Source organism: Balaenoptera musculus, chromosome 16, assembly GCF_009873245.2.
Source record: "Balaenoptera musculus isolate JJ_BM4_2016_0621 chromosome 16, mBalMus1.pri.v3, whole genome shotgun sequence".
Taxonomy (NCBI): Eukaryota; Metazoa; Chordata; class Mammalia; order Artiodactyla; family Balaenopteridae; genus Balaenoptera; species Balaenoptera musculus.
Window position 1 is genome coordinate 85,542,396 of NC_045800.1, and position 27,659 is coordinate 85,570,054.

Here is a 27,659-nt window from a genome sequence, read left to right on the forward strand (position 1 = left end):
AAGTTCTACTGATGTTACCACAACCCTGGAGAGGCTGAACTTGACCACTGACTTTCCTTCCAACTAGAAGAGTCAGTGATGTTTGACTTCAAAATCTCAGAGCAGCTGTGATGGTCTGTGTGTCTCGTTCCTTTTATTTGGGACTGCTTTAAATATGTAAAAAACTCTTCAGCCAGAGGTATTTTAAAGCTGCCATTTATTAGACTCACTTTTATGGATTTAACATAATAGACTGAAATTAATTTTTTTTTTTTTTTTTTTAAAGGTAAATCTTTATTTATTTATTTATTTATTTATTTTTGGCTGTGCTGGGTCTTCGGTTCGTGCGAGGGCTTTCTCTAGTTGCGGCAAGTGGGGGCCACTCTTCATCGCGGTGCGGGGACCGCTCTTCATCGCGGTGCGCGGGCCTTTCACTATCGCGGCCCCTCCCGTTGCGGGGCACAGGCTCCAGACGCGCAGGCTCAGCAGTTGTGGCTCACGGGCCCAGCCGCTCCGCGGCATGTGGGATCTTCCCAGACCAGGGCTCGAACCCGTGTCCCCTGCATTAGCAGGCAGATTCTCAACCACTGCGCCACCAGGGAAGCCCCTGAAATTAATTTTTAAAACATTTTTCCTTTTGACATTTCTATAATTTTTTCCTGTGAAGTTTGATTTGTTTCACGATCTTTGAAGAAATTACCAGAGAAATCCGTAATCTAACATAGGTCCTGAAAAGGGGTTGGTTGTCACTGTCACATATGTCCCATGATATTACTTGGGTGATTTTATTAGATTCATTTGATTAAATTTCTCAGCTTGTTCTTGTCGTATTTCAGTCCTTGATCAACTGAAGTTGCATAGTTTCTTTTTTCTCTTCCCCCCAAAAAAGCCTTGATGGATGCCAAAACTGAGCTTTAAATTTATATAAATTTGAGTAGACTGTGCAGTGACTGTCATTAGAGCTCTCTACACCAAGCCACTTTTGAATGCTGTGTCTCTGTGTGATGTTTTATTGTAGTGGATGTTGAGCATCAACTACATATTTTTTACTGCTATTCTCCATACTCTCAGTGTCAGGTAACCAAGATGCATCACACATGAGTCCCAGGTCACCACACAGAGCAGTCAACTTCTTCAAAACGGTTGTGAAGATGCATTACAGGCACTTACTGTTAAGGACTCAGATAGACCATCAGCAAATCTGTACCCAGTCTGTAGAGTTTTATAAAGTTTAAAATATCTTGTCTCCCTTCCTTCCCTGGAGTTCGGAGCCTAAGGACGGGCATCTTCCTGTGAGAGCGTCTGGACCAGCCCTGGTCGTGGGCTTGGTGGGCTCTGAGGCTGGGGTGCAGGGAGCTTGCACCCGTGTGCGGAGCACTTGGTGAGCTGTGGTGTCATCTCTGGGGGTGGGCCCAGCTGGGTCCTTGCACCTCCTGTGACACATCAGCCATTTGACCACATGCTGGCCTTCTTTCCTCGAGAAAGTCCTAGATGTTAATACTCCTGAGACCCCTTCACTCACTGAGAAAGTTGTAGCCTTGTGGACCTGACACTAGACATGTTAATTTCCACTCGATTGTACTTGACCGTGTCTCTATTTTCTTATTTATCCCGCAGAGGTCATCAGTATATGATCATCTGTACATAATATGTGATCTCTCTCTGCTCGCTCCATCATACACTTAAGCAATTATCATTAATGTCTAACTGTTGACTTGCTGGTCCACAACCTCATTTCCTCTTATTATTTCAACTGCTAGATAATATAGGATTTCAGGAGAAATTCATTAGATATGTCTGAGCTATAAAGTCAGAAAAAAGTTTAACATAATGAGACTTCTGTTTAATTCTTATTTTGCATAAGATATATGGCCTGTAGAAACAAAAACTTATGTTGATGACTTTCAGAATATAGCAATTACATTGTTCATCCTTCAACCATTAAAGCATACACAAAAGGAAAAAAAAATAGCCATTATATGTTTCTAGGCTGTTAAAATATAAATTAAAAACAGATGATTATAAATTAGTGATATTATGGGACATAGAATAACATAAAAACTCACACCTAGCCTTCCCCCGTGTATAACCTGGGATGTTACTCAAATATTTGGGCCTTGATTTCTTTTCAGGCAAAATTGGAGGATTGAGGCAAATAATCACTAAGGTTTCTTCTGGCTCCAAAATGCTGAAAATTAAGTGGTGGGTTGTCACTGAGTTATTTAATCCTAGTAATGACAAAAAGTACAATAAAAACAGAAAAGTTACATGCATTATCCAGGCTAGGGGAAAAAAAGTCTCCTGCTGTCTCCACGTATTAAAAGTTTCTCTTCCTGTTTAGATACTTTATTTTCTCCAGTAGATGGAGAAGGGGCCAGAGGCTTTCTCTACTCTGTGTTATCACGATTACTCTGTGTCTTTTCTGTAAGGGTGTCCTGCCTACATTGTCCTGTTTTATTGCTATTAAGGACAGGGAGCATGTTTTCCTCGTGATGAAATTCTTGGTGGACCAGGACATTGTCTGGCAAATGATAGACTCCTAAGTGCTTGGTTGTATCTTGTCTTTGCTGCCAACAACCCCCGCCCCCTGCTGCCATTTCCATTGAGGATGTTTAGTTAAGAGAGCATGTTCTAAATAGAGTGCATGTAAAGTATTCCTTCTGGAGCTTTGGTCATTGTGACTAGCTCGTGAGCCCTTGCAGGGCACAGACCTCGTGGTCTCTGTCTTTTATATCTTAGCACAGAATGTTGGTCAGAAGCCTTTCCCAGAGTTGCTGGCCCACCCAGAAGTGGAAGACGCCTGGAATAAAAATTAGGAGAGCAGAGCGTGCGTCCAGTTCTGGCACTGCCACTTTCTGGTCTTAGAACATCAGGCAAATTCTAGAACCTTTTCGTTCTTCATTTGGTTTCTTTGAAATCACGGAGATAAATCCTTGCTCTGCTTTTCAAAGCTGACGGTAGACATAGATGTGCCTTTTACATGGTATAGTTCTATCCAAGTAAAAGGTTTTCTGCTTTTTATAGTGTCACTGCTCACCCACCCGACAGAACTCCAGTGCAGAGACTGATGATTTTACTTCTTTGCGCGAGAAGATTTGTTGTGATGGTAAATAGTCCTTTACGACTGTCCCCTGGCTGTTGTTTCCGCATTTATCTAGCCCTGTGATATTTGCTTAGCAATGCAAGAGGAGTATTTATAGCTACAGTCAGTTTTTTGTATCCACGCGTTCTCTGCATCCACCAATTCAACCAACTGCAGGTTGAAAATATTTTTTTTTAAAAAATTCCAGAATGTTCCAAAAAGCAAAACTTGAACTTGCTGGGCACCGGCAACTGTTTACATAGCATTTACATTGTATTTATAACTATTTACATGGCACGTACATGGTGTTCGGTATTAATTAATATAGAGATGATTTAAAGGGAGAATGTGTGTAGGTTATATGCAAATACTAGGCACTTTAATATAAGGGACTTGCGCATCTGCAGATTTTGGTACTGAGGGTGTCCTGGAACCAACCCCGCGGGGATACTGTAGTATGAGTGCAAAGCGGCTCCACGTGATGAAGTTTACTAAGTGTGTAAGGACATATGGGAGGAGGGAGAGGGGATTATTTCAGAAATAATCAGAGCATTTGTGGTTAGTAAGTTCCTTGACTGTCATTGGATGAATGTTATTTCATTCAGCAAGTCGGTTTTTGGCAAACTGATTTAGAGCTGCTTTGTATACAGTAAGAGCTCAGTAAATATTGTTGATGAAATAACAAATGAAAATACAAAGTAAAATGAAGTTTAAATAGCTGAGCACTTAGAAAAGTTATGCTTATTCATATTCTAGGGCCAGTATTTTCATTTGTTGGTGTGGTCAACACATCCTGTCTAGAAACAGGTGCTGTGACCCAGGACAGAGTGAGGGGACCAGGAGTTGGGGGCACCTCAACTGTGTGTCACATGGGGTAGGAGGTGGGGTAGGGAGGGGGGTGATGGAGGGACCCTGGAGCCTGTGTTTCCTGGTCACAGGAGCTGGTTTGTACAGTGAAGAAGGAAGGGTGGGTCCAGAAGCTTTAGGTCAGCCCGTTCTCCCCAGTTTAGGTACAAGGCCTCCGATGTCTGATGAGGCCAGTGTGTCCCAATTAAATCCCCAGCCATCAGTGCAAGAAGCAAAACAGAAGGCCGTGTCTCTGTCCGTTCCCCCCGCTCTGGTCAAATTACATCTGTTGGTCAGAAGGGGAGTTCAGTTCAGTACAGCTGGTGTGCAGGTCATAGAAAAAAAAACCAAAACTTGTCATATTCCTACTGCAGTGATTTGACTCTTTAATAAGTGAAGTCGTGTCTGCTATTTTTGCAGAATCAGGAGCATACCTTGTTAAGCTGTGTAATCTTGAGTATTTCACATAATATTTTTGACATATTGTTCCATGTCATTAAACCTTTTTAATAACATGATTGAAGATATTAATTGTTAAAGTTTGGTCATACATAAAGCAGAGGTGTGATGAAGTCCCATGGGACCACCACCCACCTCCCATAATTATCAGCATTATTTACCCTGTAATAGCTTCATCACCTCCACCCCTCACCACCCTTTTTAAATGGACTAATTTGGACAAATTCCTGGCATCATGTCATGTGAATCTCAAATACTTAAGTCTGCATCTCAAAAATGTACTTTTTAATATGCCACAATGGCATCATTATATTGAAGGCACATAGAATTCATTGTTTAGGGTTAGTGTTAGGGTAGCCCTAACCCCAACAGACAACACTAGTCTGTTAACTAGACGTTCACAGACGGTCTGAAACCCTGGGCAAGAATAAGTCCAGGCTGACATGGTGTGACCCATGCTTGGGCCTCTTTTCTCTCTTCCCAGAGGGACAGCTTGGGTGCTTGGTGGGCAGTGCTGTGGACTTTACAGTACCCACCCCCCCCGCCCCCCCCCTCCCGGCCATCGAGGGGATTACCAGTTTTACCTGTCTCTTTGTGTTGACTCTGAATGACTTGTGGGTTTGGGGATGACAGCTTGATGTCTTCTTTGCAGATTTTTCAGTTGACCTTTTGTTTTTGTTTTTTGTTTTTTTTAAATTTTATTTTTATTTATTTATTTATGGCTGTGTTGGGTGTTCGTTTCTGTGCGAGGGCTTCCTCCAATTGTGGCAAGCGAGGGCCACTCTTCATCGCGGTGCGCGGGCCTCTCACTATCGCGGCCTCTCTTGTTGCGGAGCACAGGCTCCAGACGCGCAGGCTCAGTAATTGTGGCTCACGGGCCCAGTTGCTCCGCGGCATGTGGGATCTTCCCAGACCAGGGCTCGAACCCGTGTCCCCTGCATTGGCAGGCAGATTCTCAACCACTGCGCCACCAGGGAAGCCCCAGTTGACCTTTTTATAATGGGTTTCCCATCTTTTCATTAAGTAAACCATTAGGGATTGCAATTTTCTAATTTTGTCATTTCTTTGCATTTTTGGCTGGAATTTTCCTGTACTGAAAACTTTAATTACGAGGTATGATTATTAACCCCAAATCCAGTTCGTACTGGAAAGGCAGATTAAATGCTTTATTTATTTCCCAATAATTCTCTGTTATCAGTGGCGATTGGTGCACTAGCATTCTCCAGTGACATCTGTTGATTTTACTTTTCTTATTCCTTTTCATATATTCAATGTGTTTAAATTAATTGAGTCATTATTCTTTCTATACTAACATGACTTCTGACAGCTGTATAGTAAGCTGTCATCTGTATAAAGCTATCCTTTTTTATCTATGTCCTTACAGTTGGACATTTTACTTTCTTTCTTTCTTTCTTTTTTTTTTGTTTACTAGTAACAATCCATTTATTATTGTACCAGGAACTGTGCTGAGCACTTTATATGTGTTATCTCTCTAATCTTCACAATAATCCTGTGATGCATCACTCTGGATAGTGGCCTATGACATGTTTTCCAAAGTGGAATTTTTGGGTCAAGGGGTGAATTTTTAAAGATTACTGACGCATGGCCAAATTGCCCCCAAGAGCTTCCCCAGTCAATTTTGATACCCACTTCTGGGTTTCAGGCTTCCTTGAGTCCAGGTTGAGGGACCCTGGAGGAAAAATCCCTCAGTGCCTGGTTGGAGGTTCTTTGATTTCTCATCTTCTTCCCGAGGGGGATGCCTCTTCTCCGGTCCTCTGCTGGCTGATGCAATCACAACGGCCTGCCTGGTTTTAAGGGGAGGAGCATTTGCAGCTGGGGTGAGAAGGTAGGAGAGAAAACAGGAAGAGTTGAGAGGAGGCCGTAGAATGAGCCTGAACACTCTGAGCAGAGCAGCCAGGAAAGGGGCCTGCAGAGACCGTGGCTGGTGAGGTGGAGAGAACAGAGGGAGCATTAGGAGGTGAGAGGAGAGTGTTCTAAGGAGTCAGAGTGAGTCGACAGTGAGAATTTCCGGAGGGATTAAGCGCAGAGTGGGCTGAGCCAGGAGGGAGGGGCCAGAGGTGGTAGGTGTGGGTAATTCTGGCTAGTAGGTTTCTTCTAATTGAAGTAGGGTCGATTTACAATGTTGTGTTAGTTTCAGGTGTAAAGCAAAGTGAGTATTTTTTAGGTTGTATTGCATTATAAGTTATAACAAGCTATTGGGTATAATTCCTTATGCTATACAGTAAATCCTTGTTGTTTATTTTATATATAGTAGTTTGTGTCTCTTAATCCCATACTCATAATTTGTCCCTCCCCCCTCCTTGGTAACCATGAGTTTTCCTATGTCTGTGAGTTTGTTACTGTCTTGTAAATAAGTTCATTTGTATCATTTCATTTTATTTTTCTTTGAATTTTATTTTATTTATTTTTGTATACAGCAGGTTCTTATTAGTTATCCATTTTATACATATTAGGGTATATATGTCAATCCCAATCTCCCAATTCATCCCACCACCAGCCCTGTCACTTAACTCCCTTGGATTCCATATGTTTGTTCTCTACATCTGTGTCTCAATTTCTGCCCTGAAAACCTGTTCATCTGTACCATTTTTCTAGGTTCCACATATATGCGTTAATATATGATATTTGTTTTTCTCTTTCTGACTTACTTCACTCTGTATGACAGTCTCTAGATCCATCCACGTCTCTACAAATGACACAATTTCGTTCCTTTTTATGGCTGAGTAATATTCCATTGTATATATGTACCACAACTTCTTTATCCATTCATCTGTCAATGGGCATTTAGGTTGCTTCCATGTCCTGGCTATTGTAACTAGTGCAGCAATGAACATTCGGGTGCATGTATCTTTTTGAATTATGGTTTTCTCTGAGTATATGCCCTGTAGTGGGATTGCTGGGTCATATGGTAATTCTATTTTTAGTTCCTTAAGGAACCTCCATACTGTTCTCCATAGTGGCTGTATCAATTTACATTCCTGCCAACAGTGCAAGAGGGTTCCCTTTTCTCCACACCCTCTCCAGCATTTGTTGTTTGTAGATTTTCTGATGATGCCCATTCTAACTGGTGTGAGGTGATAGCTCATTGTGGTTTTGATTTGCATTTCTCTAATAATTAGTGATGTTGAGCAGCTTTTCATGTGCTTCTTGGCTCTCTGTATGTCTTCTTTGGAGAAATGTCTATTTAGGTTTTCTGCCCATTTTTGGATTGGGTTGTTTGTTTTTTTTTAATATTGAGCTGCATGAGCTCTTTATATATTTTGGAGATTAATCCTTTGTCCGTTGATTCATTTGCAAATATGTTCTCCCATTCTGAGGGTCGTCTTTTCGTCTTGTTTGCACTTTCCTTTGCTGTGCAAAAGCTTTTAAGTTTCATTAGGTCCCATTTGTTTATTTTTATTTTTATTTCCATTACTCTAGGAGGTGGATCAAAAAAGATCTTGCTGTGATTTATGTCAAAGACTGTTCTTCCTATTTTTTCCTCTAAGGGTTTTATAGTGTCCGGTCTTACATTTAGGTATCTAATTAATTTTGAGTTTATTTTTGTGTATGGTGTTAGGGAGTGTTCTAATTTCATTCTTTTACATGTAGCTGTCCAGTTTTCCCAGCACCACTTATTGAAGAGACTGTCTTTTCTCCATTGTATATCCTTGCCTCCTTTGTCATAGATTAGTTCACCATAGGTGCGTGAGTTTATCTCTGGGCTTTCTATCCTGTTCCATTCATTTGTATTTCTGTTTTTGTGCCCGTACCATATTGTCTTGATTACTGTAGATTTGTAGTATGGTCTGAAGTCAGGGAGCCTGATTCCTCCAGCTCCGTTTTTTTCCCTCAAGACTGCTTTGGCTCTTTGGGGTCTTTTGTTTCTCCATACTAATTTTAAGGTTTTTTGTTCTAGTTCTGTAAAAAAATGGTGTTGGTAATTTGATAGGGATTGTATTGAATCTGTAGATTGCTTTGGGTAGTATAGTCATTTTCATAATATTGATTCTTCCAATCCAAAAACATGGTATATCTCTCCATTTGTTGGTATCATCTTTAATTTCTTTCACCAGTGTCTTATAGTTTTCTGCATACAGGTCTTTTGTCTCCCTAGGTAGGTTTATTCCTAGGTATATTACTCTTTTTGTTGCAATGGTAAATGGGAGTGTTTCCTTAATTTCTCTTTCAGATTTTTCATCATTAATGTATAGGAATGCAAGAGGTTTCTGTACATTAATTTTGTATCCTGCAACTTTACCAAATTCATTGATTAGCTATAGTAATTTTCCGGTGCCATCTTTAGAATTCTCTATGTATAGTACCATGTCATCTGCAAACAGTGACAGTTTTACTTCTTCTTTTCCACTTTGTATTCCTTTTATTTCTTTTTCTTCTCTGATTGCCATGGCTAGGACTTCCAAAACTATGTTGAATAATAGTGGTGAGAGTGGACATCCTTGTCTTGTTCCTGATCTTAGAGGAAATGGTTTCAATTTTTAGCCATTGAGGATTATGTTGGCTGTGGGTTTGTCATATATGGCCTTTATTATGTTGAGGTAGGTTCCCTCTGTGCCCACTTCCTAGAGAGTTTTTATCATAAATGGGTGTTGAATTTTGTCAAAAGCTTTTTCTGCATCTATTGAGACGATCATATGGTTTTTCTTCTTCAATTTGTTAATATGGTGTATCACATTGATTGATTTGCATATATTGAAGAATCCTTGCATCCCTGCAATAAATCCCACTTGATCATGGTGTATGATCCTTTTCATGTGTTGTTGGATTCTGTTTGCTAGTATTCTGTTGAGGATTTTTGCATCTATATTCATCGGTGATATTGGTCTGTAATTTTCTTTTTTGTATTGTCTTTGTCTGGTTTTGGTATCAGGCTGATGGTGGCCTCATAGAATGAGTTTGAGAGTGTTCCTTCCTCTGCAATTTTTTGGAAGAGTTTGAGAAGGATGGGTGTTAACTCTTCTCTAAATGTTTGATAGAATTCACCTGTGAAGCCATCTGGTCCTGGACTTTTGTTTGTTGGAAGATTTTTAATCACAGTTTCAATTTCATTACCTGTGATTGGTCTGTTCATATTTTCGATTTCTTCCTGGTTCAGTCTTGCAAGGTTGTACCTTTCTAAGAGTTTGTCCATTTCTTCCAGGTTGTCCATTTTATTGGAATAGAGTTGCTTGTAGTAGTCTCTTAGGATGATTTGTATTTCTGTGGTGTCTGTTGTAACTTCTCCTTTTTCATTTCTAATTTTATGGATTTGAGTCCTCTCCCTCTGTTTCTTGATGAGTCTGGCTAATGGTTTATCAAGTTTGTTTATCTTCTCAAAGAACCAGCCTTTAGTTTTATTGATCTTTGCTATTGTTTTCTTTGTTTCTATTTCATTTATTTCTGCTCTGATCTTTATGATTTCTTTCCTTCTGCTAACTTTGGGTTTTGTTTGGATCTTCTTTCTCTAGTTCTTTTAGGTGTAAGGTTAGATTATTTATTTGAGATTTTTCTTGTTTCTTGAGGTAGGCTTATATAGCTATCAACTTCCCTCTTAGAACTGCTTTTGCTGCATCCCAAACGTTTTGGATTGTCATGTTTTCATTGTCATTTGTCTCTAGGTATTTTTTTAATGTCCTCTTTGATTTCTTCCATGATCTCTTGGTTATTTAGTAACGTTTTGTTTAGCCTCCACGTGTTTGTGTTTTTTATTTTTATTTCCTTGTAATTGATTTCTAATCTCATAGTGTTGTGGTCAGAAAAGATGCGTGATATGATTTCAATTTTCTTAAATTTACTGAGGCCTGATTTGTGACCCAAGGTGTGATCTATCCTGGAGAATGTTCTGTGTGCACTTGAGAAGAAAGTGTAATCTGCTGTTTTTGGATGGAATGTTGTATAAATATCAATCAAATCTATCTGGTCTATTTTGTCGTTTAAAGCTTGTGTTTCCTTATTAATTTTCTGTTTGGATGGTCTGTCCATTGGTGTAAGTGGGGTGTTAAAGTCCCGTATATTATTTTGTTACTGTCAATTTCCTCTTTATAGCTGTTAGCAGTTGCCTTATGAATTGAGGTGCTCCTATATTGGGTGCATATATATTTATAATTGTTATATCTTCTTCTTGGATTGATCCCTTGATCAATTATGTAGTGTCCTTCCTTGTCTCTTGTAACATTCTTTATTTAAAGTCTATTTTATCTGATATTTTGCTACTCCAGCTTTTACTGATTTCCATTTGCATGGAATATGTTTTTCCATCCCCTCACTTTCAGTCTGTATGTGTCCCTAGGTCTGAAGTGGGTCTCATGTAGCCAGCATATATATGGGTAATTTTTTTTTTTTGTATCCATTCATCCAATCTATATCTTTTGGTTGGAGCATTTAATCCATTCACGTTTAAGGTAATTATCTATATGTATGTTCCTATTACCATTTTTTAAATTGTTTTGGGTTTGTTTTTGTAGGTCCTTTTCTTCTCTTGTGTTTCCCACTTAGAGAAGTTCATTTAGCATTTGTTTTAGAGCTGGTATGGTGGTACTGTATTCTCTTAGGTATTGCTTGTCTGTAAAGCTTTTGATTTCTCCCTGGAATCTGAATGAGATCCTTGCCGGTTAGAGTAATTTTGGTTGTAGGTTCCTCCCATTTATCACTTTAAATATGTCATGCCACTCTCTTCTGGCTTGTAGGGTTTCTGCTGAGAAATCAGATGTTAACCTTATGGGAGTTCCCTTGTATATTATTTGTCATTTTTCCCTTGCTTCTTTCAATAATTTTTCTTTGTCTTTAATTTTTGCCAATTTGATTAGTATGTGTCTCGGTGTGTTCCTCCTTGTGTTTATCCTGTATGGGACTCGCTGCACTTCCAGGACTTGGGTGGCTACTTCCTTACCCACGTTAGGGACATTTTTGACTATAATCTCTTCAAATATTTTCTTGGGTTCTTTCTCTCTCTTCTCCTTCTGGGACCACTATAATGCAAACGTTGTTGCGTTTAATGTTGTCCCAGAGGTCTCTTAGGCTGTCTTCATTTCTTTTCATTCTTTTTTCTTTATTCTGTTCTGCAGCAGTGAATTCCACCATTCTGTCTTCCAGGTCACTTATCCGTTCTTCTGCCTCAGTTATTCTGCTATTGATTCCTTCTAGTGTAGTTTTCATTTCAGTTATTGTATTGTTCATCTCTGTTTGTTTGTTCTTTAATTCTTCTAGTTCCTTGTTAAACATTTCTTGCATCTTCTCATTCTTTGCCTCTATTGTTTTTCCGAGGTCCTGGATAATCTTCACCATCATTATTCTGAATTTTTTTCTGGAAGGTTGCCTATCTTCACTTCATTTAGTTGTTTTTCTGGGTTTTATATTGTTCCTTCATCTGGTACATAGCCCTCTGCCTTTTCATCTTGTCTCCCTTTCTGTGAATGTGGTTTTTGTTCCACGGGGTGCAGGATTGTAGTTCTTGCTTCTGCTGTCTGTACTCTGGTGGTTGAGGCTCTCTAAGAGGCTTGGGCAGGTTTCCTGATGGGAGGGACTGGTGGTGGCTAGAGCTGTGTGTTGCTCTGGTGAGCAGAGCTCAGTAAAACTTTAATCCTCTTGACTGCTGATGGGTGGGTCTGGGTTCCCTCCCTGTTGGTTGTTTGGCCTGAGGCAATCCAACACTGGAGCCAACCTGGGCTCTTTGGTGGGCTAATGGCAGACTCTGGGAGTGCTCACGCCAAGAAGTACTTCTCAGAACTTCTGCTTCCAGTGTCCTTGTCCCCATGGTGAGCCACAGCCAGCCCCCACCTCTGCAGGAGACCTTCCAGCACTAGCAGGTATGTCTGGTTCAGTCTCCTATGGGGTCACTGCTCCTTCCTCTGGGTCCCAATGCATGCACTACTTTGTGCCCTCCAACAGTGGAGTCTCTGTTTCCCCCAGTTATGTTGAAGTCCTGCAATCAAATCCTGCTAGCCTTCAAAGTCTGATTCTCTAGGAATTCCTCCTCCCATTGCCAGACCGCCAGGTTGGGAAGCCTGATGTGGGGCTCAGAACCTTTACTCCAGTGGGTGGACTTCTGTAGTATAAGTGTTCTCCAGTTTGTAAGTCACCCACCCAGCAGTTATGGGGTTTGATTTCACTGTGGTTGTGCCCCTCCTACTGTCTCATTGTGGCTTCTCCTTTGTCTTTGGATGTGGGGTATCTTTTTTGGTGAGTTCCAGTGTCTTCCTGTTCATGATTGTTCAGCAGTTAGTTGTGATTCCAGTGCTCTCACAAGAGGGAGTGAGAGCACGTCCTACTCCACCATCTTGAACCAAATCCCTTATATCGTATTTTAGATTCTACATATAAGTGATATCATATGGTGTTTGTCTTTTTCTTTCTGACTTACTTCGCTTAGTATGATAATCTGTGTCCATCCATGTAGCTTCAAATAGCATGATTTCATTCTTTATGGCAAAGTAATATTCCATTGTATATATGTACCACATCATCTTTATCTATTCATCTGTTGATGGACACTTAGGTTGCTTTCATATCTTCGCTATTGTAGATAGTGCTACTATGAACATTGGGGTGCATGTATCTTTTTGAATCATTTTTTTGGATATATGCCCAGCAGTGGAATTGGTAAGTCATATGGTAGTTCTATTTTTAATTTTTTGAGAAACGTCCATAGTGTTTTTCGTTGTTACTGCACCGATTTACATTCCCACCCACAGAGTATGAAGGTTCCCTTTTCTCCACATCTTCTTCAACATTTGTTATTTGTACATTTTGTGATGATATACCTGGCAGTTTTGATGTGAAAGGAAACCAAGAAATGGGACAGTAGCTGACAGTGGGGAATGATGTGGGCTCATGGAGATTTTTTTACAGTTAAGCATGTATTTGTGATTCTGGAAACGTCCAGTCTAGAAGGGCGTATTCATGATTCAGAGAGAGAAAGAACAGTTAAAGAGTGAAGTTCCATGCATGCAACAAGGAATTAGATCCAGGACACAGAGGGAAGAACTTGCTTTTGTCTGGAGCAGGGTGTACACCGTGAAGCGTAGGCAGAGGAGGGTGCAGGTGTGGGTGTTCTGCATATACAGTTTGTCCCAGATCCTTGCATTTTCTCAGTAAATTATTTGAGAGGGTCATCATCTCCTCATTGGAAAGAGTGGGATGAGGGGGACGACTGGAAGCTGAGTTGAGAATGCAGAGCAGGGTTGGGCCTGATTGACGTTTATAGTCAAGATAGTAAAGTGAGGACAGGCAGCGTGTGTGTCTTTCTTCTGGGGTGTTGACATGCTCAGGTGCAGGCGGAGGGAAGGGTGGGCCAGGCTGGAGTGTGTGTGGGTTTCCAGGCTGACATGACAGAGGGAGAGGGGGATGGGGTCCTGGTTGTGGTGTGGTGCTGGAGCCTGGGATTGACCAGTGAGTGTGTGAGTAACTGTGTAACCATGACTGATTCAAGGCCCATGTGGAGGCTGGAGGTTTAGTGGGGATTCTAGAGCCAGAGCCGTAAGAGTCGTGTCGGGGATTAGATGTCTATACACTGGTTTACTGGTGACCTGCTCTGGGCCAGGCCTCCCTTGAGGTTCTGGGTGAAAGTGGTGAACAGACACCAGCATCTGCTGAAATGGAGCTGACACTGCATGAGGAGGAGTGGTCCATGGGCTCCCAGGGGCTCAGGGCCCGGCTCTGGAGGCTGAAGGGAATAATGGGAAAGGGTGGTAGGTGCTGTTTTAGGGAGAGTGGGGGAAGTGGCAGTTGAGCAGAGATGTGGGTGAGTGAGAAAGCCTGGGTCATGCAGGCCCAGGGCAGAGTGCTGTGGTGCGGGAGCGCCGGGTCATGTCCAGGGAGCTGTAAGAGGCGGCAGGAGGTGGGTCTTGTATCACGGCCTCAGCCCGAGGGGGACAGAGAGCCCTGAGGGCTGAGTGGACTTGGAAGCCTGCCTGGCACAGGCGGCCCAGCCGGGTGGTGGACGGGCCGGGTCCTGAGGGGTGAAGGCAGGACTCAAGGTCACAGGTGAGTTACCTCTGTGAGCATCAGTGATGATGATGATGGGGTCGAGTGGAGACCAGGGTGGTGAGTGAGGAGGTGGAGGGCTTTGTGAGAGAAAGAAGGGCCAGAAGGAGTGGACGCTATAGGAAGAGGGCAGGCGGGAGTGTCAAGGGCGCTGAGGGTTTGGAGGAGTCACATCGTTTGAGAGTGCTTGTGGGATCAAGAAGTCACCCCCACTCCCCATCCCTAAGCATGTGGGATTAGACGTGACATCTCTATCCCAGATTCCTGTGAGAGGAAGGCCTGGGGCACCCGAGCTGTTGTGAAGGCAGGGAGGTTAGGGCAGGGCTCCCAGCCCAGGGCAAGTTTGCCACCAGGGGGACACTCAGGGCTGTTAGAACTGGAAGTGCTGCCCAGGGGGAGGTGCTCGGGGTGAAGGGTGTTTGCCCTCAGGGCACGAAGCTCTGGGGCTGTGCTTCCACGCCGCTCCCCATCCACTGCTCATAAGGTTTTGGCTTGATGAACACATACACATTCATTCACTCTGGGACACACACACGCGAGATCCTGTCTCCCTTGTTTTATGTCGTATACAAGACTGAGTTGTAGGAAAGGACTAATTAGCTGTCTGGCCATTTGCAGAGCTACTGTAAGATGGTCTGCATAAGATGGGTTTACTGTAATGACAATCACTTGAGAACTGAGGGATGTGGTTTCCTAGGTGTGTGGGTCCAGTTAGGTGCAGGCAAACTTAAGTTATGTAGGGGAAAAAGAGTTCAGTTTCCCCTCAGAAAGTGTCCTGGGAGACCTGCAAATGCTCTCTAGTGACCCACAGGAACGGAGAAAACAGAGAGCCTCTTTTGCCCTGCTTTGTCATTCTACGTATGAGAGGTAGATTTTGAATTTAGTTTTCTTTTACAAACAAACATAGGAAGAGGCACTAAAATTGCATGGAAATCATCCTGCAGAACTGAACGTGTATACATTTGAAATTTAGATGTGACTGATGTGTAGAGTGAGGCCTGGCCCTGCACAACCCCAAGCTGAGAATGCTTTTTACATTTTTAAAGTTGTTCAAAACGAAGCCAAACCAAGCCAAACCAAGGAAGAATGTGTAGCAGAGACCTTAGTTGGCCCTTAAAACCTAAAATATTTTCTATTTGGTCCTTTGCAGCAAAAGTTTGCTGACTCCTGGTCTAGACCGATATTTCATTTCCAGTTCTGACCATGATGTGAATGAGTCTTTGTCACAGAATCATAGCATTGTATTCATTCAGAAATCCTGAAAGTATTCATTGGTGCTTCTTCTGTGTGAGTGGACAGGTCTGCAGGATGTCTGCTGGCTGTCAGAGAGTTTATGTTATAGGGAGGGGGGTAGACATTAAACAAATAATTAACTAAAGTAATTAATGACACAAAGGAGCTCTGAAGGGAGCCGGAAGAGTGCAGAAGGGGGTCTCTGGGAGCTTTTCTGGATACGGGACTTTAATCTAAATTTGAAGACTGAACTTGCTGATAGAGGGAGGGCCGGAGCAGCGGGAACTGAGTGACCCTGGAGACCTCCTGTTTCCTCCACCGTAGATGATTAGTGCGGAAGCCAGCAAAACCACTCACTGAAGGATAGTGAGTTGAGAGTCAGACAGATGAGGGGCTGGCCTGTGGCTCTCGGTTCTGGGTGACCAGTGAGAGCAGACGCCCGTTTTCCCCCTTCATTGCTCTGCTCTCCCCGTGACCGGGACGCAGAGTCAAGGGACCAGGTGGGCCCGGGCCGCAGCTAGTACTCTCCTCTCCATGTGCCTCTCTTCTCTTGTCTCTCTTCGGGAAGTAATAGAAACCTCAAGTGTAGACCTACCCCAGAGTGATGTTTCTGCGGCTCATATGAGAAGATGTTGAGTTTCTGTCACTCTCCTCTTCAGGGAGGCATTTTCTGCGGGCCAGTCCTGTCCCCTTCCAGTGGCTGGTGCCTGCCTCCCTGCCCATCCCGTTCCTGCCCCCCGACAGCCACCCCTCAGACTGTGAGGCAGCCTCTGACATTTCTTAGCCCACATGGTGACTCCTGGCTGCGTCCTCAGAGAGCCACCGGCCGGCTGACAAGGAGTGGAAGGAGGATTTCCAGTGAAACCCAAAAGGCTGGGTCTTCTTCAGATGGAAGAGGATGTAGGTCCCATCACGTGTCCCATTCTCTTTGGAGGCGGGAGGTATTCTGGGGGATGGGAGAGGGACCCAGAGCTGCCCTTTCCCGTGTGGTACCCAGGCCCACCTGCAGAATCTTCCCTAGGCATGGCAAAGCCTTGGCAACGGTGCTACCCCAGCTGTGTTTGTCGGCCTCTCCTCCGGGAGTCTGAGCCAGGGGACCCGCCAGTGTTCCCGCTTAACAACCGTGTCTCCCCTGCAGGGCGAACTCTGCTGGAGAAGCTGTTCAGCCAGCAGGAGAACGGGCCTCCAGAAGAAGCAGAGAAGTTCTGCTCGCGGATCATTGCCATGGGTCTCCTTCGTCCTTTCAGTGACTGCTTCAGGGAGCCGTGTGGTCAGAATGCCCAGTCCAGCTCAGCTCCGTTTGATGTAAGTAGGAGAATTCACAGAACTCAATGGCTGTGAGGCAAATTGCAGTGGAAACAGCAGCTCTGATGTGTGTCAACCCATCGCCCTGTATTTAAAGACCCACATGGGATGCAGGCCTTCCTGCCCCTGCCACTCAACAGCTTAGCGCATCTTTTTCCTTTCTGACTAGGGTATTCTTAAGTATATTTGCCAAACCTCCTTTTCTTAACAGATGGCCACTCTTGGCAGTTTTCTAGCCTGCTTTAACCAGTGATGGTTTTTAAGTGGCTCTGAGTCGGTATTTCTGACTTAGCTGGTCATGTACATACCTTCAGAAGCAGCTCTGAGGGCAGGAGCTTTGTTCCCAGAAGGCAGCAGGTTTCTGCGGGCCCTGGAGCACTATTCCTGTGCGTTCATGGCTCATCCAGGTACTAACTGTTGACACGAAGCAGCACCGTCTGCTTCCTCCCCAGCTCCCACTCACCAAGAGGGTTAATACGTCGGAACAGTCACTCCCAAGCTGTTTGATAATTCATAACAAATGACAGCACAGCTGGGTTATCACTTCTAAACCAGAGTATTGCTCATCTTTCTCAGGTATGTGGTACATGTGCGACCCTGGGGGTTGTGATGAGCAGACTTTTTCGTGAGGAAACTGGAGTCTGCTTGGCTCCCCGTGTGGAGCTCGGAGTGTATGAAGCAGGGTAAAGGTCTCATCCTTGTGGGTTGGTTACATCTGTGCCCCGCTTCTGACTGCACTCCTTCTCCTCTGTGTCCACGCGACTGAGAGAGGAGTTTGGAGATGATGGAAATGAGCCCTGGCTGAGATCAAGAAGTGATAGTAAATAACAAAATGTCCATATGCGCCTGTTTTTCTTCTTCCTGTTCTTTAACCATCACAACTGTGGTCTCCCTTCAGTATTAGGAAAATAAACCACATAAAATATTGTGAGATCTTCTTGATACTTCTCATGTGAAAGAAGATTCCCTGGGTTGTACTGTGACTTGTGAAGCTTCCTTCTTAAGATCAACTGATCTATCTATCTATCTATCTGTCTGTCTATCTATCTATCATCTATCTATCCATCCATCTATCAATCATCTATCTGTCTGTCTGTCTATCTGTCTGTCTGTCCGTCCATCTATCCATTCATGACATTGCAGCTAACCACTGCTCGGTAGATCTTTTTCTTCTATGAGAAAAATTGGATAATTAAATTTTCCCTCCTTTTTCTTTTGTGAAAGGTGTGTTTTTACAGACACAGAACCTGGGGACTGTTGTGAGCTAAGAGCTTTATTGAGCTGTGTTCTAGGAGATACATCAGTTTGCAACTAGGAATTAGAATAATTATTGGACAGACAGAGGCAAACACTAGCTGTGCCTAACACTTGCTTTTTGATTAAAACTATTCCCAAGTTGACTGCATTTTCTTCCCTTAAAGCTCAGAAATAAAGTCTTATCAGTCAATAAATGTGGAATTGGAGTAAACTGAAAAGAATAGAATAACCCTATTCCTCCTTTTTTTAAAAATTACTGAACTGGTTGTTTCTTACCTCCTACTTCCTCCATTCTTGTGTTAGACTAGTAGCCCCTCCCAGCCTTGTCATTTTGGGGGGCAGCCGGCTATGGCATAGAGAGTGAAAAGCAAAATAAATGCAGTCCCTTAATATGGTATGAAATAATTCTCTCAGAGTGGGGAATTTCTTTTGCAAATTTGTGTGGTTGCATTTTCTCACTTTATTCATTGGCTCTGTGCTACCTTTCTACTTCCATGCCAAACCTAACACAAAACAAGTAGGAAACATTCTTCCAGATACTTAAGTGGCAGTTCAACAGCAGAAATGTGCATTTATTGTATGCATAATTGAGGATTTTCTTCAAAGCTCAGAAGAGCTAACAGTACAGGGAGTTATGCAAACTGAGACATTAGTGGGGGAAGGGGGAGGAATGCACTTTCTGTAGTGAGAGAAGTTTCTGATAATTAGCCTCTCTGCTGGTTTCCAGAAAGTTGCTGCTAGGAGGATTTCTCACCAACAGTTCTCTTGAGGACAGTTGCCCTTTGAGACACAACAGGAATAAGCTCATGACAGGTCCTCTTCCCACCCCTAATTTTGCTCCCTTCCCTGAGAGCACTCCCCTTTATCTCCATCTACACGGAATTAGAGCACCGGAGTTTGATCTGGAGATCTTTTTCATGCAGTTTATGGATTGGCCTACTTCAGTCAACCCTCTTGATTCGGTTCCATGTTATTTTATACATTTTTAGGGCCTAACATTTTGCTTTAGAGATGCTATAGAAAATGTGAAAGAATTTCACATTTTCTCTCACATTTTAACTTGGTTAAAACTTCAAGAATACTGAAAGGCAAATAGTTTTGAGTGATAATGTTCATTCATTCACAAATGTTTACTGACTGCATTCTCTATGCCAGGCAGTGTTCTAGGCTCCAGAGATGTATTAGTGAACAAGAGAACTAAGATTCCTCTTCTCCTGATTTACATCCTCTTCACAGTGGGGCGAGACAGAGAAAACACAAACATGTAGTGTAGGTAATGGACTTACATCAGATTCTGATAAGTGCCGTGAAGGAAGTGAACCTGTGGAATATGGTCAGTGAAGGGGGGGGGGGTGGAGAGAGTGTAGAAGGAAGCCCCGCATGTAATGTCAGGAGCCCTGAGGGGAGGTCAGAGGGAAGGTCCCCCCAGGAGCCCAGAGGCAAGTGCAAGTGCCCCGGGGAAGCGCAGACACGGCCTGAGGGCCTGTGTAGCGGCTGTTTCAGGAGGTGAGGACAGAAAGGACTACAGAGCCGGGACGTTCGGGGTCTTGAAAGCCATGGAAGGATAATGCATTTTTTTAAGTGGGAGCTTTTAGAGGGTCTTGTGCAGGGGAAGAGCGTGTTTGTTCCATGCTGCTCATGGGCCCTGGCCTTGGGTGCTGTTCCAGGGGCTGAAGCAGCAGGTGGAACAACAGGGGGGTTGCCACAGGAGCCTAGCAAGAGCCAGTGGAGGAGACAGAGGGGGCGGTGGGCGTGGGAGGGGTCCTGCCCTGCCGGTGGAGCTAATGGGACCTCCGGGGCTTAGACGAGGGGGCGATGGAAAAGGGAATCAAAGATACCTTCTTGGTGCTGGTTTTAAGTGGCTGGTGGGTGGTTGTGCTGTTTACCGAGGCAGAGAAGATAGGCCAGATTTAGGAGGAAAGTATCGTAAAGACAGAACCGGTGTTCCTTATGTACTTTTCTTGAATAAAATTCTGTTTATTTAGAAAACTAATAACCTAGCATATCACCTGACGAACAATAAGTTTTGCTTTCTGCTGAGTGGAACGTCTGTGACTTAATTAAGGCCGTGACACTTAACCTTTTTTCAGCCACAAAAGGGCTGACAGCCCTTTTCATAGCCACGTTTTCTCAAATCAGAAAGAAAGATTGAACTCCTTTAATAGCCCAGTAGCATTGCCATTATCCTCACCTTTGCCTTTTGCTTTGTTTGTTTCTTTGTGTTTTATATCTCAAATAAAATTCTAATCTAGAGCAATTCTGAAGATAGGAAGGGAAACTATAGGAATAATCCTCCTGCCTGCAGCTTGGTAGCATGTGTTGTTGAGTTGTGGATTGTGTTCTTTGTGGTCTGAGGAAAGACTTGCTTCTTTTGGAACCTGTTTCACTCATCTGTCAGGTGTGAGGGAAACTCTCTCTTGAAATATTTAGCATGGTTTCTAAATCCTTAGAAATAGCAAAGCATTCACTATTGTGACACACCATGTATTTGAAGTTTTGGGCCACTGCCCTGCTACCTGTGGACAAGGCATCTCAGTCTGCTGCCCACCACGGGCCCTGGCTCATTGCCCGTTAGGTGTGGATGGAGGTCATTTTGCGAGAGTATGTTCAGGATATGGTCCCTTAAGACTCCTTCTCCTTAGAATGCCTTTATTCAAATTGAGACCCTTTTTCTGGGTCATACTCATCAGCAGCTGTTTTCAGCAAACCACAATTGTCTTATGTAATTGTTGATTATCCATTAGCAAGCTCTTCTAGGATTTCTCCTTTCATAACTATGTCAGATATCACATAATCTCTTTACATGACAAAAAATAAAGCAAGTATACCTGGTCCAAGGGTTTTGGCAGGATTATATTGTTTTATCTACCTAATCCTTTAAAACAGATCTTAAACGTCTTTCTAGTAGAATATTTTTGGATGGGCTGATTTGGGTTTGGCAGATCTGCTGATTTTGGTAAATATGTAGTAATCCCCATGTTTTCCGCATGGGTGGAAGCCCCTTGGTGTGTGTATATGGGCATAGGTTTGGAGGAGTATATTTTTGAGGCTAGAATTACAGAGAAGGAAGACGTGAAAATCCAGGCCAGAAAGGAATAAGAGAAACATGATCTTGAACCTGTTGAAAGACGTCATAAATCAACACCAAGAGCAGCCACTTCCAGAAACCGAATGAAATGCACTCTCCTCATTGTCATCAGTAGCCAGAATGGAGACTTCAGTGACAAATAGAAATGATCCTTTGTATTTAAATTCATTTTTTTTTTTCAGAACAAGAAGAATACTTAGATGCTGTTTAGTCAAACCCACACAAATATTTTCCTGAGAAGCAATAAAAGCTATGAAACGTCTTTTAGCTCTGAGAGAACGTGTGTGTATATAAAGCTGTCTTTTTACTTTTGAAACATTACATACAGTATTAACTCTCAGAAGTTGCTATATTTGAAATGTGGTATTAAAATTATACTTAATTTTTAGCCCAGCTTTTAAAATGATTTTAGCTGAAATATTTATTTTCCCTGCAGACTTCTCTCTAATGTCAGCATAGAAGTCAGTAGTAAAATGGAAGATTTTATTTTCTGAAGTTCATTTAGAAGCCATGTTTTATATCTGTTCCATTACCTAGGTGATCACTGCATAATCCATTATAAGCAGGGTAACAAGAGTAGATTGAAGCTGTAATGCTTTCTCGGTTTTACTCACACAGTTTTTTTTTTTTTTTTTTCTTCTTTTTTTAATTTTAAGGACTTAGAAACATCTAAAGCACCACCTTCCCCTGGTGAGGAGAGCAGCAGGGCTGGGAGACCAGCAGTGGCCCTGCGCCTCACCTGCTGCCCACTTTCAGTCCCTCCCCGTGTGCTGCCCCCGCCCTTATTTAGCTGGTGTTGATTTCTGGTGTTTTAGGCTTGCTGATGCAGTTATCCACATTACTGTCACTTTCTGGGTGTCCCCATTCCTCCCGGCGTGGTTCCCGTTGCTGTCCTAGTTCCCTGTGGTCATCGGCTTTGAACATGAAACAGTAAGCTTTCTGATGTGTCATCGTTCCACCATCTCCAGGTCCTGTCTCCGGCCACCCCGCCTGTTGTTAGCTCCTCTGCTGACCCCTCCAGCTGGTCCACGCTGGGACTGTGTCAGCTTCCAGCAGGTGCACGTTCATCCTTAGGGCATATTTTTATGGTTACTGTTTTATCTGTAAGTTTATTCTAAAAGTTGAAGAAGATATGCATACTGTAAATATTGCCCAGCAGAGGCAGTTCTGTGCTCTGATTTCATTTCCTTCTCAATATCCCAATATCACAGTACCTAGGACACTCAAACCAGGATGTTCCTGGGGTCAAGTTCAAACGGATTCTGTTATTTCAGTAAACAGTCACTTGCTCAGAAGTATCCCATATTTAGTTTAGTTTTCATTTGTTTTATCCCTTTCTTATACAGGGAGCCCCCATCCAGTGCAACAAAGTTTTTTATTGTCTTTTTTCTTCTTCTCTGTTCTTTCTTGTTCTTTTCCTTTTGTTTTGCTTTCCTTCCCTTTCTTTTCTTTCCTATTGGGAGAAGACACATGTAACTTTCTTTGCTGTTTTCTTCTCTATTCTGAGTATCTTGGAGTTTGTACTTCATTCTTACTGTTTAATGACATTCATTCGTTACCGATCCTAAGCTCCTTCTGCACCGTGAAAGACAGGCCAATAAGTCGGGAGACGAGTTGCTGGATCAAGGAATAATGACTTTAATCTCAAAGCTAGCCCAACGAGAAATTGGCAGATCAGCACCTCAGAAAGCCATCTTCCCTCCGTCCGATTAGGGCTCCTTTTATACAGAAGGGGGAGGGGCCCACTGTGGGGCAGCCAATGGCTGAGCGGGGCCGCTGTTACCCGGAGTAGGAAGGTGCGACGCCAGCCAGCGCCCGGGGCTGAAGAAGTACCGGCTGTCCCGGCAACGTCGTCTTCCAGCTCTTGGTGGAACTAGGCGCACAAGCGGGGAGACCGCGGTGGCCACGTGGAGGGGGTTGGCGCCCGTTCCTGGGATCGCTGTCTGAGGCGCTGGCACCTGGGTCTCAGCCCGCCACTGGCTTCACCGGTCAGTTCGTGACTGATGAGGTGGCCCGGGAGCTGCTGTCCCCAGAGTGGAACTCCCTCCTGCCTGCTTGCACAGTGGATGGGTGCAGGCACGGGGCCAGGCTGATAGGCTAGGCCCTACCTGAGCCTGGAGAGGTGCGGTGGAGTGGCCCCTGCACCAACCACCCGGTCGGCGCCAGGGAAGGAGGAGAGAAGGGCCCATCACGCTTGGGGTTAGGGCTGGGGAGGCCGCTATGACACTTTCAGTTCTCCTTAAGACTACTGCTGTGGTCTGAATGTGTGTGTGCCCCAGATTCACATCCAGGGATCCTTAATGTGATGGTGTTAGGAGGTGGGGACTTTGGGAGGTGCTGAGGTCATTAGGTGGAGCCCCCATGATGGGTTAGCGTCTTATGAAAGAGACCCTGTCACCCCTTCCACCGTGTGAGGACTCAGGGAGAAGGCACCAGATGTGACACAGGAAGATGCCGTGGCCTGAACATGCTGGCACCTTATCTTGGACTTCTAGTCTCCAGAACTGTGCAAAAGAAAGGTCTGTTGTTCTAAGGCACCCAAAGTGTGGTATTTTGTTATAGCAGCCCTGAATGATCTACAATAACTGTGGGTTTCCTCTTCCTATTTATTTATTTTTTTATTGAGGTATAGTTGATGTACAGAATTATATAAATTTCAGATGTAACAACATAGTGATTCACAATTTTTTAAGGTTATATTCCATTTATAGTTATTATAAAATATAGGCAATATTCCCTGTGTGGTACATTATATCCATGTATCTTATTTATTTTATACATAGATCCTCTTTTAATTTAGATCAGGGTCTTGATATGCAGTTATGATTTACATTTCTTTTCTTTCACCTCCTCCCCTTTCTCTTGCCCCACCTACCCCTAGTTACAAGGGACACACACATTAAAAGAAAACCTCTATTGTCAACTGACTTACATCGACTTAAATAAGACGTGAAAACAAATTATTGGAGTTTAGTGGTTGAAATGGGCTCTAGTCAGACTGTCCTGGATTTGAGCCCTGGATTTTCCACTTTACTGTGCAAACTAAGGTAAATGGCTTAATTTCTCAAAGTTTGTCACTTCTGTAAAATGAGGAGTGATATAGTAGTTTCTGCGTAAGAAGAAAGCATGAACACAAGTAAAACTTTTTGCACAGTATGGGGTGTACATTGACTGTTGGATGTGTGCAGTGTTGTATTTGGGGTCCCAGTGGAGACGTGCACAGTAGGGGGAGCAAACGGGGAGGGTTGACTGAGTCCCCTTGTAGTTCGGGGGGTAGTACTGGGGAAGGACCTGAGGGTCCACGAGGAGTAGACTGCGGGGACCGGCTGTAAAGGAGTGTGTGTGCTCGCCATGGAGATGCAAGTGACCATGGAGTGCAGGTGGTTCTGGATTGTAAACTGGGAGACTGATGGGTAGAAAGGAGGCCAGACGTGTAAACAAGGACATTTATGTCATCCTGGTGATGTTTTTAAATAATTTTGCGTAGTTAAACCATAAACAGATTGGCATTTATAAAAGAAAAATTATTCTGGTGGCAGAATGGAGAATGAATTGAAGAAATTTAAAATTAGTGTCTGGGTGGTGGGTAAAAGTGACTAAACTGAAACAGGGGCAGTGGGGAAGGAAAGAGACAGATGTGGGGAATATTCAGGATTTACCGTTGTCAGGACTCAACGTTTGATTGGATGCTTTCCTTGGTTTCTGATTCACACCTGTGGGTGGAGGGTGATTCTGAGAATGTGAAAGTGAGAACAGGTTTCAGGCAAGATGATCATTTTCGTTTGGACATCTAGAATTCACGACTCCTTGGGACATGGTGGTGACAATTCTGGAGGACAGAGGAACTGGGGTTACTAGCATAGGCCATGAGTTATGTGCTAAAAAGGTAAGTGAATAAACCTCGTAAGTCAAGATACAGTGGAGAGAAGTACATTGGGATAAAATTCTTACGGACAGTGAGGAACAGGTGTAGAGAGACTAGAGGGAATGGATTCACGGGAGGCCTGGCTGGAGGATATCCTTTAAGACCTGAGAGGCGGAGCTTGTCTCCTGATTCCGAAGTCCAGTCTGTGGAGTGATTAGACCTGAGGGGCTCAGGTGTTGGCTGAGACTTGATGCCTCCCAGGATGGTGGAGGACGTTCTGAGAATCAGGTGTGGGGTTGTGGGACAGGGAGAGGAAGGCGGGGCCATGAGAGGACGGTGGGACCTTGGGAGGTAGGTGGGTCCGTGGGATGAAGGCGGGGCATCAAGAGGTAGGTGGGGCCTCGAGAGTTGGGCGGGGCCAAGGAGGCAGGCCAGGGTTCCCACTGAGGGGGTCGATGATGACACTGCCAGGTGAAAGGGGCTTCAGAGGTGGAGAGGAGTTTGCACAGGGTGGGCCTGGAACATTCTCTAGATGATTCTGGAGGCCTAGGTTGTACAACCACGTTGTATGAGAGGAATCAGGAAAGTCACCTTTCAGCTCGGCTGTCACTTGCTTGGCTTTCACATCCGCCTTGTCAGTTACCGTCTTGGGTCTTCAGTCCCGGCTCTTCACTCCAGCCTGTGGCTCTCAGTTCAGGGCCACGGTCCTTCCAGGGTGGCATTGGCAGTGTCTGAGGGTATTTGGTCGCCACAGTGGGGGAGGGGTGCAGCTGGCATCTAATGGTGGAGGCCAGGGGTGCTGCCCAGCACTTCACAGGACCCCTCCCCCATCAGAGAGTATCCAGTTCCAATGCCAGCAGTTGAGAAACCCCGTGATGACATTTTACCATATCATATTCCTACGTAAAGCCTTTTTAGTGGTTTTTCTGTGAGAATGAAGTCCAGATTCCTTGGACCTCCATGACCTGTCTCCTTCTCCAGCTCGTGACCCACCTCCCTTTCCGTTTCTCCAAACCCTGTCCTTCACCTCCCGAGTGCTTCTCAGTTTCCCCGACTGTCCGTGGGGCTGGGTGAGAGCTCCTGTTTCTGCTCCTGAACTGTTACCTCTTAGTTCAGTTCACTCTCTGTCAGAGAATGCTCTTCAGAGTTAGATGTCACTCCTCAGACACCTTCCTTCACCACCAAAGTCTGCATTTTCTGTCTCAAAGGACCTTACCTGTGTCATAATAGGCTACACACTCTGCATGCCCCAATGCACATGAAATCTTCCGTGGAGGTGCCTTCGTTATGGTGCAGTGCAGCATCTCTGTGCTTACTGTAGAAACACAGATGTACGATGAACGCAGGGATCTGGTGTTCCCAGAGTGGTCAGAGCGGACTCTAGTCCCAGACTGTGTATTCCGGTCCATCTCCTCCACTTACTGAAGAGGTTGGGACAGGTATCCAAGGTCATAGGCTAAAAATTTTCGTGTATAATAATAATACCTACCTCTGGGGACAATCTTGAAGATTAAATGAGATTAACTGATAAAGCATTTACCATAGCACCTGGCATGTAATAAGTGCCTAGTAAATACTAGTGTTTACTATTTTTATTTTATTTCAAGTTTCTATCACAGAACTCAGCAGAGCTGTTTAGTAAATATGCTTTGATTTCGCGAGGCTGGAGGGAAAGCCACGGTGACTGAGGAAGGGAAGACCTGCAAGATCTATTAGGTGGATTGTTTTGAATGATCAGGAGTTACCTATATTTCATAATCATGTGAATTGGACGGAAAGAAGGTGGAGGATGGGTGGAGTGTGGATTTGCTCAGGAATTGCTTGGCTTGAGAACCGACTCTCTATGGGATCTCTGCTTTCAGGCTTATTGTCATTCTTTCTTAATCTACTTGCTACTCTTGATTTTACTGGTGTAATTCCCACCTTCTTCCCACAACCCTCCCTCCCCAAATCTTTCTGGAGATAATAGGAAAAGCTGTGGGTCAGACACCTGCCAGTTTGCGAAGGTGAGACCATCATGCCCACTTAGTGGTGTGCTCATGGCCACTTCATAGTGACTACATGTTTCCCTGGGAAAGTGTCACATGCAAATATTGGCACATCACTTACTTACTTGTAGTGTCAACCTAAATAAAGGAGATAAGCTGAGGCAAGCTCAAATGACCAGAAATTGAGTTTATTGGGGAAGTAGTAGAGGACTTGCAATTCAGGAAGTCGGTTGAGGGTTCAGGGCAGCTCTGTTTATGCGCAAGGAGTGAAAAGATGGGGTGTCCAGCCAGAGTCCAGGCAGTGACTTCATTGGCTTGAAGATGGGGCGGGACTCTTGGCAGGTGTTCACTGGCCAGGAGACAGTTTTCTGTCTTCTGTAAACCAGGCACTAAGGGGAAATCAGTCTCTTGATTCCTCAGTTTGTTTCCTGGGGGTGCATGCGTGAGTGTCTCCATCTCCTCCTCCAGTTCCATTTTGGGCTGAAATCCTCTCGTGGTCACTTTCGCTCGCTCTGTTGTGTGTGTGTCCAGCATACTTTGTAGATAATGTGGCCTGAATGAATGAAAGTACCGCTG

The 27,659-nt window shown here is 44.0% G+C and overlaps 1 protein-coding gene across 1 annotated transcript in view; it reads left to right on the top strand.

Moving 5' to 3' along the window:
- Positions 1-27,659, top strand: part of FMN2 (formin 2) — a 336,742-nt gene that overhangs the window by 18,572 nt on the left and 290,511 nt on the right. The window contains exon 2 of the mRNA XM_036829555.1: positions 16,719-16,885. Coding sequence (XP_036685450.1) covers positions 16,719-16,885 — 167 coding nt within the window. The remainder of the gene's footprint in view (positions 1-16,718; positions 16,886-27,659) is intronic.